This window comes from Chenopodium album, chromosome 22 (assembly GCF_948465745.1).
Source record: "Chenopodium album chromosome 22, dcCheAlbu1.1, whole genome shotgun sequence".
NCBI classification, from domain to species: domain Eukaryota; kingdom Viridiplantae; phylum Streptophyta; class Magnoliopsida; order Caryophyllales; family Amaranthaceae; genus Chenopodium; species Chenopodium album.
Window position 1 is genome coordinate 37061402 of NC_137855.1, and position 12110 is coordinate 37073511.

At 35.1% G+C, this 12110-nt stretch overlaps 1 protein-coding gene and 1 pseudogene across 1 annotated transcript; both read left to right on the plus strand.

Annotated features, from left to right (window-relative positions):
- Positions 1–3922, plus strand: LOC145604319 (putative F-box/kelch-repeat protein At1g15680). The gene is made up of 4 exons (XM_081660239.1): positions 1–1240; positions 2942–3276; positions 3418–3495; positions 3869–3922. Exons 1-4 carry the CDS (start codon positions 1–3, stop codon positions 3920–3922), a joined length of 1707 nt encoding a protein of 568 aa, XP_081516365.1.
- A 2207-nt stretch (positions 3923–6129) lies between these two features.
- On the plus strand, positions 6130–11710 carry LOC145604320 (uncharacterized; annotated as a pseudogene).
- The last annotated feature ends 400 nt before the right edge of the window (positions 11711–12110 follow it).

The following is a 12110-nucleotide window of genomic DNA, read 5'->3' on the forward strand; positions in this document are numbered from 1 at the left end:
ATGTCGGATCTTTTTGATTCGGGTATATTCCCAGATCAAATAATCTCTGAAATTCTGACCCGTTTACCCGCCAAATCCATCTGCCGTTTCAAATCCGTTTCGAAAGGCTGGTATTCGATGATCTGCAACCCACATTTCATCTCCTCCTACATTTCCAAGTCTTCTCTTTCATGGGCAATCTTCGACCGAGTCATCCCATTTAATCCCGAGTCAGAACCCGAGTTAGCTGCTTCTGAGTTCACCCTTCAATGGCAGAAACCCCCAAATGTGAGTATTTTCTCTGTTAATCCTCATAAAATAGTTGATAAATCAACTGAGATTGTTATCGAGGGTCATGAATTTCCTGCAACTTTGTTAGCTTCTAGTAATGGGTATATCCTATTTTCTATCAAGATTGAGAGGGACCCATTTAAGGAGAAAACTGCAACTTCTTTCTCTTGGATTAGTGAAGAAGACAGTTTGTTTGTGGTTAATCCGATTACTCGTGAATGGGTTTCGATTCCGAAACCACCTCATTTCATAAACAGTCAGTCTTCTGTTGGGTTTATTACACAGGTTAATTTATCTGGGGTTTTAGAGAGGTTTATAATTGCTGAGTATCAGCCGATTATTGGGTCTAAGATTGCTAGTATGATGTGTTTTTCGTCTGAAACTGGTAAATGGGAACAAATTTCTGCTAATTATATGCTTGGTATGCATATGTGGAGTAGTGATGGGACAGTTGAATTTGATGGGCATTTAGTTTGGGTTGATCTGAGAGTTGGGATCATAGTTTGGGATGAACCATTCAGTGGACAGAAGGAGGTGCATTGTCGATTTATCGCCTTTCCTAGAGAGTCTAGAGGTTCAGAGGGTGATCACCGGTTAGTCGATGTTGGTGGTGGGCATATTCAATTTATAGAGTTATCAAAGAAGAAAAAGAAAGAGCTTAGTTTGTGGAGGTTACAGGACTATGAAGGTGGAGAATGGAGTTTGGTGCATAAGCTCTCTTTAAAGGATGTTAGGTCAGATGAGAGTTATTTGGCTTATGGACTTGAAAAAGTAGTGCCAAACCCCTATCTGATGCACCCTTTTGAGGCTGATATTGCTTACTTCTTGGTGGGAGATCGTCTTTTTTCCTTGAATTTTGGTACCAAGAAGGTGGAGAGTTGTAGTGGTGGTTACTCTGGCTTGAGTAAATACATCTATTTTATCATAGTTAAGCTGCCGAGTTTTCCATTATCGTTTTCTCCGAGCTTGAGTAAGTGATTTAACTGTTAACTACATGTATTGTTATTACAATATTATCATAATTATAAGATGCTGTAATGTTCATAGGCATGCCATTTGATTCATTTTGATTTGTCTATGTTATATCTGATATGGATTATCTGTGGTAATGTTATGTTGTTTCGAAATAATTAGGGGTATAAGTATAACTACTCATAGCTTGATTCAATTACTTGAGTTTTATACCATCTATGCCATTGAGTTGGCCAATATCATTTTGTCTTTGCCTTAGTACACTGCAGAGCCATTTTACAATTGTATGATTGGGATGTGATCAAGTCTATGCTTAATTAAATGGTTAATGTGTTACACATGTAAATTTTTGGTTCTCGGAAAACGTTGTCATACTTTCTAATATAGATAAAGGTTTTAATTGGCTTTCATTGTATCCTTGCTAAGAATTAGTAGAGTGTGAAAGTCCAACTATCGTATAGGATCTTGGTGTTACATGCTTAACTATGGCCTATGGGAGAGGGACGATCTGAGTATATTAATGTGACATGTGTGGCGCTAGAGTTTAAGGTTCATGTGCTGGGTGGTTCTACTAGGAATAACTAGGCTCTTAGAAATTTTACTCAAAATGCTATGCAGAACTAAAAGCCAGTTCATTGAGCCATTTTTAATAGTAGCTGCATTTACTTAACAACTGAATTTTCCAAAACTGAGTGCTGCTGTTTAATAGCTTCATTTTTTGAAGGTGTAGTTTATGGTCATCTAAGACAGTAGCTGGCACTTTTTTCTTCTTAGTTTCCTAGCTGTAACTAGAGTTGGTTATGGTGTTTCCTGAAGCAGCAGTTCAAAGAACAGAGTTGTGGTAACTTATATATATCATATATGTAAGGGTTAGAGTTCATTCTCAGATTTGAAACACTGCATTTCAGGAGGTTTGGATGATTGCATCAAGAGATAATCTTATACTGTTTGAAGTCATGATTCTAAAATCTTTAATCTCTCCTTTTGAAGCTTTTTAGTTCTGTTATTCTCACATGTGCGAGTTCAATAATAGTATAATACAAGTATACTTTTGAAGCAGTTTCTTGTTGGTGTGGTAACTTTCATTGGAACATTAAGAATTTTTTTGTTTATGGTCAAATAAACGTGATTAGACTCTCCTCATCATGTATATATTGCAGCTCTTTTTTGCTATTCATATGGCTATTGTAATGAATTAATGACTGCTTGGGTTTATAATTAGTATCCATCAAGGCAAGGTTTACACTAATATCTCTGCTCCACCCTTCCGAATCCAAATACAACCCCTTTTGATTGTGTTAGTTTATTTTGTTTTGCTTTGATCAATAGATTTTTGTAGCATTGGTTTTTAGATAATGATGTCTCTGATTAGAACTTGATTTAAATTACATGTTTCGCCCTCATGTGTATCTCTTTCACTCATGTTTTATGGTGTAGTACAAGATGCTATGTAATAAGAGGGGTAAAATGCTCAAGTTTGTACGAAGTGAAACTGAAAATTAGCCTCTTTGAATCTCTTACACCACTCTCATCTTACGAAGAACTGTGTAAAACTTGAGTTTTATCCAACTCACATCCGTTACAGTATGCGTGTGTTGAATCATTTCAATATACGAGGCTCTTTTGTTGCTTTTTTCTTGCTCTTGGTTACCCCTCCATTTTTAGAGTGAAACCTTTGTGTACCACACTTTCTCTGCAGAGGCTACTTTTCTGAAAGAGCAGGGCAATAAATATTTTAAGGCCAAGAACTTCAATGAAGCGATAAATGCTCTGGCAGATAACGTCCTTGCCTATGCAAATAGGGCTATGGCTAATATCAAGGTTCATAGATACCATGAAGCAGAAGCTGATTGTACCGAGGCCTTGAAGCTAGATGGCGAGTACTTCAAAGCATATGGACGGCGAGCAGTAGCCAGAAAAGAACTTGGTGATCTTACAGGTTATGTCGAAGATTTGGAATTTGCCTTGAAGTTGAAGCCTAATGACCAAGAAATGAAGAAGCTGTATGCTGAAGTGAAGACTTTGATTGAGAAGGTGACAATTATTGTTCAACACATTTCTCAGTCTTTCAATGCTTTTATTGCTTTAAACCTCAAGTCATATATAAAATTTGTAACTATTGATGTGAAGAGATAATTTGGTAAACCTTTTCCTCGATTTGGATAATATTTACAGGTCAAAACAACCGAAACTGTACCTGTGCCAACAGAGCCACCTGTTCAGAATGATCCATCTACCATGCAGCCAATGCAGGTATTACCTACAAAAGCAACTAGCTCTGGTTAATTTATGAGTTCCATGAGCAATAGTATACAGAAAACTTACTGATCGTGAAAGTCTATAATTCCTTACAAATATAGAGATGTTCTTATTAAATAATATGGTGCTTGACATACACAAGACTTAGTCATGAATACAAGAGATTCAAAGAAGAAAATTGGTTGACTTTGTTTATTGAGCAAAAGCTATATTGTTGAATCAATATCACTAATTTACTCTTTGTTAAATTACCACCCATTATGTTTGATATTATCCTTTGTTTAACAACAATGTTATGTTATAAAGGTGTGAAAAGTTCATCGAGACACATCCTAATTTGCTGTGTTCTATTCCTGTATAACACCAGGAAAATGGCTCGGAGAGTGTATTTGTTCATGAAGGTTCGGCAGCAGATGTGTAAGGATGGCACAGATGGAATTTGTAATCGAAGTTGTTGAACGTGTTGGGGCTTTTGTTATCTCCTGTAAGACATTCCATGAAACTAAACCTGAAGAAGATAAACTAGTATGTATTTCTAGATAATTAAATGTTGTGTAAAGAGTAAACTGTGAAGTTCCTTAAAAGGTTGACAATGTTCTGATGGTGCGGTGAAACACCTTGACAGAGTATATTCTGTGCCTACATGAATGCCTTTTACTTAAATATATTACGTACAGGAACTCTAATGTTCTGATGGTGCGGTGAAACACCTTGACAGAGTATATTCTGTGCCTACATGAATGCCTTTTACTTAAATATATTACGTACAGGAACTCTACATGAATGCCTATTACTTAAATTATTACGTACAGGGACTATGAAAGTGTTTTGTTTAACTAAATTATGCATTTGTCCAAAAAAAAAAAAAAAAACTAAGTTATGCTATCTTACTAGTATAGTGCCCGTGTCATGTACGGTTTACAAATCATTTATAATAAAATTTCAATTTTGAAATACAAAAAAAAAAAAAAAACAAAAAACAAAAAAAAAAAAAAAAATCTTACACTAACAATAGTATATCAAAATAACAATTTGTATAAGAGTAACATATTTAAACATTTCACCGTAACCACAATAGCGGTCTGGTGAGTTTAAAATCTTCTTCTTTTTTTTTTTTTTTTTTTTTTTTTTTTTTTTTTTTTCATACAACTAGATGCTCAAATAGGTATAAATTCTAATAAATAATGTGTAGTGTGCGGCATTAACAAAACTAATAAACGAGTTTATTCTATTTCTAATATGATGAGGGGTGATACATAGCCTCATGTAACCAATAAATTAAGGTCCTATTCACTTGACTTCTAAAACCCTAATCCCCATTTTTATGAAAAAGTTAGCAATACGTATGATTGTAGTATTATGTATAGTCTCTTTAAAAAAGAGAGCGTAAAAAAAATGCTCACAGAATATGAAAAGAAAACGAAAAAAATACAGTACATAAATAATAAAAATTTAACGTCATTAATGTTCATTGATTTTAGACAAGATTACCCTTGCTTTACTAAATACCCAACTATTGTGTGGCCCGGGCGATGCCCCGGATTGCTAGTTTGTACGTGTTGGTTTCGAGTTTAAGTCTTGCTATAAACATTTTTAAATTGCCGAACTCAATTATTACATAATGAAAACAAATAGTATAATAAAACACCAATTAACTTATCCAAGTTAACTATAACTTTGTTGGATAATAAAACACAATTAATTATCGGCTAAGATGGTAAGACTTAGGGCCTGTTCTCTTACGTTGAAATTCAATTCAGTTCAGTTCAGTTCAGCTCAGCTCAGTTCAGCTCAGTTCAGTTCAGTTCAGCTCCTAATTTCCTTCTCTTATAAAATATTCATTTCAGTTCAGTTCAGTTCAGTTCAGTTGAGTTCAGTTCAGTTCAGTTCAGTTGAGTTCAGTTCAGTTCAATTCAGTTCAGTTCAGCTGAGTTCAGTTCAGTTCAGTTCAGCTCAGTTCAGTTCAGTTCAGTTCAGCTCAGTTCAGTTCAGTTCAGCTCAGCTCAGTTCAGCTCCTAATTTTCTTCTCTTATAAAATATTCATTTAAGTTCAGTTCAGCTGAGTTCAGTTCAGTTCAGTTCAGCTGAGTTCAGTCAATGAGAACAGACCCTTAAAACATACTTCCTCCGTTTTCTTTTACTTGCAACACTTCCCTAAAAAAGAAATGTCACAATACTTGCAACACACTATAAAAGGAAAATTATTTTAGGGAAAAACTATACTATTTCTCTTATTTAAAGCACATGACCCACTAAATTACACTCCTAACAACCACTCTTCCTATTTTAAAGTTTATTATATCATGTAAACCCCACCTTTCTTAATTACCGCGCTAAAGGGTGTGTTGCATCTAAAAGAAAACGGAGAAAGTAAGACTTAAGACTTGTTATAAACATATATAAATATAAAACAGAGGAAGTATTTTGAATCAGAATTGGTAACTAGAGTATATTTTTTGACAAACCATAGAGTATATTTTTCTGCTTTTTATCTACTTAATGGAATATTATTGAATGAACTGGGCCTAAAGTCATTATAAAATCCTGCCAAAAAAAAAAAAGTGATTATAAAACCCCTTCCTTTGTGTGCTTCTAGGTTTCGACACCAAAACAATCATAATGTCAGCCATGACTACCTTTGGTCATGGTTGGAGCTTCCAAAAGCTCCGACCAGAGATGAAGAATGATCCAGAAAGTTATGAACTTGATTTACAATTATTATACCGAAATTTCAAGGACAGCATTCAACCTTTTGACCAACAATCCGATTTCGGCTTCACCGGCGTCTCCGACGATTCCGCCGCCAACAAAGAACTCGCTGATAAAGCCTTTTTTCTTGCTCAATTATGTCCTGTTTATCCTCGACATCTCTGTGATTTTCCCGACCGCCTCGTTTATCTTCTTCATCGTGTTGTTACTCCTGTTATCCTGTCGCCTTCTTTGAGATCACTTCGTTTCAAACTCACTCAATCACTAATTCTTCTCATTAATAAAAACGTACAGTAATTCACTTTGGGTTTTATTGAGATTGGAATTTTGTTGAATTTTTGATACAGAAATTTGAGTTCGATGTAGTTAATGGTTTTTGCAGGTTGTGTCGATTGATAAGGAATTCGAAATCTGTAACTCGAAGACAAAGACAACATTGTTAGCATTGTTTATGAAACTTCAGGCGCTTAATGATAGGAATTTGAAGAAATTGGCGTATTCTCATGTCATTCTTGCGATTAAGAAGCATAAGAATAATCATGCTAGGAATAAGACTTTGCAGAATGTCGTTCTTCATATGCTTCAGGTCTGTAACTCTTCTCTGTTTAATTTTATCATACTTGGTATTTGTTTAGTTGTGCGTGTCAAAATCTGACTTGACTGACCTCGACCTGAAAAATAATCAATTTCTGTCAAAAACTGACATGACTGACCTCGACCTGAAAATATTCAATTTCTGATTTCGACTTGTATAGACACAGTAATTTATAAATAGCATGACTCAAATTTAAAATAGACCCGACCTGAATTAACTTCTCTAGTTATACAAAGAAAAGTGTCAAAATTAACTTACTCTGTTACCAGAGTGGGGAGGAGGCATTAGCAAGGAGGTCTCTTGTCGTGCTATGCAATCTACACCGGATGAATGTGTGGTCTGATGAATTAATTTCAAATGCAATATGCCGTGCTTGTCACCATCCTACGTTACGGTATCTACTTACACATACCTCGATCAGCTTAAAGTATGATGAATCATGAATCATGAATCATGAATTTCTGACTGACTACTGTTGTTAATAATTTCTGGATTCAGGCAAGCTGCCCTTTCTTTTCTTCTTAGTTATCAGATGATTGAAGATGATGATGACACTGATGCTTCAGGCAATGAAGATGAGGGATGTGCTAGACAAACACAAGTTGTTCCCCATAGTGAGCAAGTGTATAAGGTCTCTTCTATTTCTACATTTGGCTATACTTGAAATGTTAATATTAGTCTAAGTTGAAATATGAAGATGAAATTATCTGAAAGCTTAATTTTTCTGATTGTTTGATTTCTAGTTTGAATATGATTAGTAATGTAATACATTCCTGTAACTTTAGGCTCACCATAAAGGCACAACATCTAGCAAAAAGAAAAAAAAGGCTAAGTTGAAACGTGAGATTCGTAGCATGAAAAGGCAGCAGCGCTTGAGTTCAGAGAAAACTGGTTCAAATCACTATTCGCCACTTTCAGACTTGCACGATGCAGATGTAACTATGCTGCTGCTTTCTTTTTGATTTGATATATATATGTCATTCATGCTATATGGCTGTTTAGTTATTAATGATTTTTTTGCGACTTTTTTTTTCTTCCCCTTTTTCCGAAGGCATTTGTGGATAAGCTGTATTCTTACCTTCATAGAGATAATAGAAGAGTTCAACTTTCTGAGGTGAGTGATTTGCCTTTTATTTGATGAGAATCATTGATTGCTTTATTGTTAGGAGCTTGGCTTTTATGGATAGAACTGATTATTTAAGCTCAACAGAGCTCATTCAGGGGTTACTCTTGGGAAATTATGTGTTTTATAAGTACTGAGATAACCTTGATTAACAAGCTATTGTGGAATGCAGGTTAACATGATGACGATAATAGTGATTGCTCGGACAATTGGGCTTCACCGATTGATCAAGCCAAAGTTTTATTGTTTCCTTGGAAAGTATTTGATGGTTTGTGTTCCATCTCATTGTTGCCTTTCATAATTATTTTTCAATTATAGTAATCTAAATTGCAGCTTCTCCCTGTCATGCAGCCCCATGAGAAGGAGATTACTAAACTACTGGCTGCTGCTGTTGAAGTCTTTCATGCTGATGTCAGTTTGCAGTGTCTTGATTGCATTTTCTTTTTAGTTATTTTCTTTACTGGAGCAACTTTTTACAGTATTTACTTCCCTTGGTCATTTACAATTCTCCGATTGATTTTGGTTTGTTGATCTATTCATTTTTTTTTGCTGTATTAGGTTCCAGGTGATGATGTCAAACCCCTATTTCTTCAGATCGTAAATAACTTTGTACACAATAAATCGCAACCAGAGGTATTGATTGTATGATAAACATTACTGTAAATCTAGAAAGACTATTGACTCCAAGCAATAGAGAAATGTTGTGTTAAATGGTTTTATATTTCTTTATTCAGAGCACTGATTTATGCAGGCAATTTATTACGGGAAATTCCCTGTTTCTCATGGTGAGAAACGAAATTTGTTTCTCATAGGGGCATTTTCGTGAATAAATCAAAAACTTTTTCAATATTGTGGGCTCCACAGTTGAATAAAGTTGAAAAAGTTGTTGATTTATTCACAAATTTGCCACCATGAGAAACGAATTCGTTTCTCACCGTGAGAAACTGGGACATCCTCATTTATTACTCTCACGATGTCAATGTTTGCCTCTCTAATGTTCTATCTTCAGTTTCTTGTTTATTTGGTGAAATAATTATAGTGTTGCTTACTGAAACTGGACAGGCATTTGCTGTTGGATTGAATGTGGTCAGAGAGATATGTTTACGCATGCCTCGGGTACTCAATCTCTCTTCTGATTTCAAGCCTTTGTTTAGAAGCCCTATTTCAATTTTTGAAATGTACAATTGCAACTTGTTTTGTATACGTGTGTGTTTGGTTGGTTAATGGGTGGAGTGGAATTGATTCTTGCATCCTCTATTGATTTTTGTATCATATGTTTGTTCAGTATGTAGTTTCCTAAGTTGTTGTTTCACAGTCACATAATAAGTCAGTTGCTTTTATAGTTTTATAAGTCCATCTTCTAACAACATTTTCTTACTTTGTGTGTTCTAGTTGATGAATGATGATTTGCTACAAGAACTTGTGTTATATAAAAAAGAAAAAGTAAAGGCAATTTCACTTGCTGCCCACTCCCTTCACAAATTGTTCAAAGAGGTAACCACTGCCTTATGTCCTCTATCCATGAGCATATTTTTCCGCCCCTGACATCACTTTGTATATCAATGTTGTCTTACCTAGGTTAATCCCTCAGTACTTCCCAAAAAATACCGTGGACGGTTTGCTACAAATGCTAAACCTAAACAGTATGGAGAGGTGAGTGTTGCAACCGATGTCCCTGGAGCTGATTTGTTGCGGGAAGGTAAAAAATATGATGATCAACATTATGACAGTATCAAAGTTGAGAATGATGATGCTGCAGAGGATGATGATGTTGGTGAAGATGCAGAGGGTGATGACGGCAGTGAGGATGCAGAGGATGATGCTAGTGATGAGGATGCAGAGGATGATGCTGGTGCTGAAGATGAGTCCAAGGTAGAGGATGATGATAGGATTACCGCTGATGAGGAGTTTCGGGAAGATGATGTGGAAATGGAAGACGAATTTAGTAGTTTGATTGAATCTGATGGTAGTCATGTACAGATTTCTGGAGAAAGGAAGAGAAAATATGCTGATTTTGACCAACAACTAGATACTGCTGAGTCTGATTTCAGAGCTCTGAAGAAATTGACAGTTGGTAAATCGGAACACTTGTCTGAAGCAGATGATCACTTCTATTCTAACGAAGAATTCCAACATATTAAAAAATTGCTGGTAAGGTTCATGTTCTGTACATTCTCCACCAAATATCAAGTTTTAATTGTGTAAAAAATGACCTTTCAGTACAATAGTAGTCTCATTGCATTGCTCACTGTGGTGCAAATGATGTGCTTTGATACAGGCTACACAGGGTGAGGGAAAGTATTCAGGTTCCAAGTCAACAACCTCAGACCAATTAAGTCTCAAGCCAGTTAATCCTGCTAAACTTGAAGTAAGATCACTTATCTCAAACTATAACTTAAACTTTAATTGTTGCATTCTGTGGGACTTTTCAAGCCCATGTGTGTTGTGTCTGTTTGAGGATTTTCGAGCTCGACACTCTTAGTTTGAAAATGCTCTATTGTCAGGTAGATTAATACCCTACTTCTGTACAATATCTGCACTAATTCCATGGCAGAATGTAGCTGCTGTTCTCAAGCTTAAGTTGTCTTGGGCTAATGTAAAAGTTATTACTTCAGGAATGATTTAAGCTCTCTTGTTAATCTGTTTATGACTTCCAAATTCTCATTGCTTAATTATCTCTAATTAATAAGATAAATTTGACATGTTGTGGACTTATATTTCCGTGTATTATCAGAGTAAGCAGAGCCATGTCAAAACAATATGAATCTACCAAATATTGCAACAAAGACATTGCACTTTAAAAAAGAAACTGTGCTGTTTTCTTCCACAAATACTTCGTGTTCATAATTTTTTTAGTTCTTGCATCTTTCTTAGTTCTTGCATCTTTCTTAGTTCTTGCATCTTTCTTAGCGCATCCAGTCACTTCATATGTGATGAATTTCTGTTGTGAAAAAGTGATAGCAACAAATTTTTTTGAGAGGGAAAAACCAAAGGGATTTATAGATTATGTTCACCTCTTCCATCCTCCCCTCTTCTCTTAATTTCACGTAGTGATGTGGCAAAGTAAAAGGCTTGTTATCTGACTTTACGTGAATATTTTGTTTGTGTTATGTGATTACAGGCAAATATCAGAAGAAAGATGACCAAGGAGGAAAAAGTGAAAAGAATAAAGGCAGGAAGAGAGGACGGGAACGAATACAAACCACGAGCTGCTGTAAAACAAAATAAGGTTTGTTTATCTAGTCCATCCTCCTTTTCATATCCACGAGCTGCTCACCCTTTTTTGCATTCTATAGCATTTATAACTTATAAGCAAATTCTACATCTGTACTGGAATATACTATCATTGCTATGATATGACTTCAGTAGTTGCTCTTGCTGTTAAAGTCATTTTCAGAAGTCTTAACACCCTATAAATTAATGGCCTAATGTGCCATAAATCTTTAGTGCTGTTTTTTTCTTTTTTGAATATTTATTTCTTTTTTTTTTTTTTTTTTTTCGACATTGTTTTCTTACGGTCAATAGAAGGGTGGTTCAAGCAACCGGCAGAAGGATCATAAGAAGATTATGCCTATTGCTGCAAAGAGAGGCAAGATTGCAAGATCCAAACAAGAGAAAAAGAGAAAACAGATATCTTCTGGTAAACAATTTCAAGGGAAGAAGGCATGGAAGTGATTTATAGTCCTTTATGAGTCATTTATTTGTGACATCTAACTTGAGGAATGTCTCCTTGGTCGAGGAACCAATGACGCATAACAGGACTACATGGCAAAGGTATTTATTTTATAGAACTTGATAATTGTATGACCATGGAACTGATTCATAGTATAAGTCATTTATTTTAATTTTTAGTTTGAAGGTATTAAAGATGTACACCTTTTATAGTTTTGAAACCTGTGGGAGGTAATATATATGATCACTCGTAGTCTTATTCTGATAATCATTTTTGTATGATGCATTAGTTAATTCATCTTAATAAGTACTTTGAATATATCAAACATTTATTTTATAGAACTTGATAATTTTATTTTTGCTGCTTCTTCACTAAGTCTAAATAAATTTTACTAAAGATTGCATGATTATACACCTTCTAACACATCCTCTTGATGGCGCATTTATGTGAGATCAACATATGCCATGGGAGATCAACGACATATGTGACATGGAGGTAGCTTTGAACAC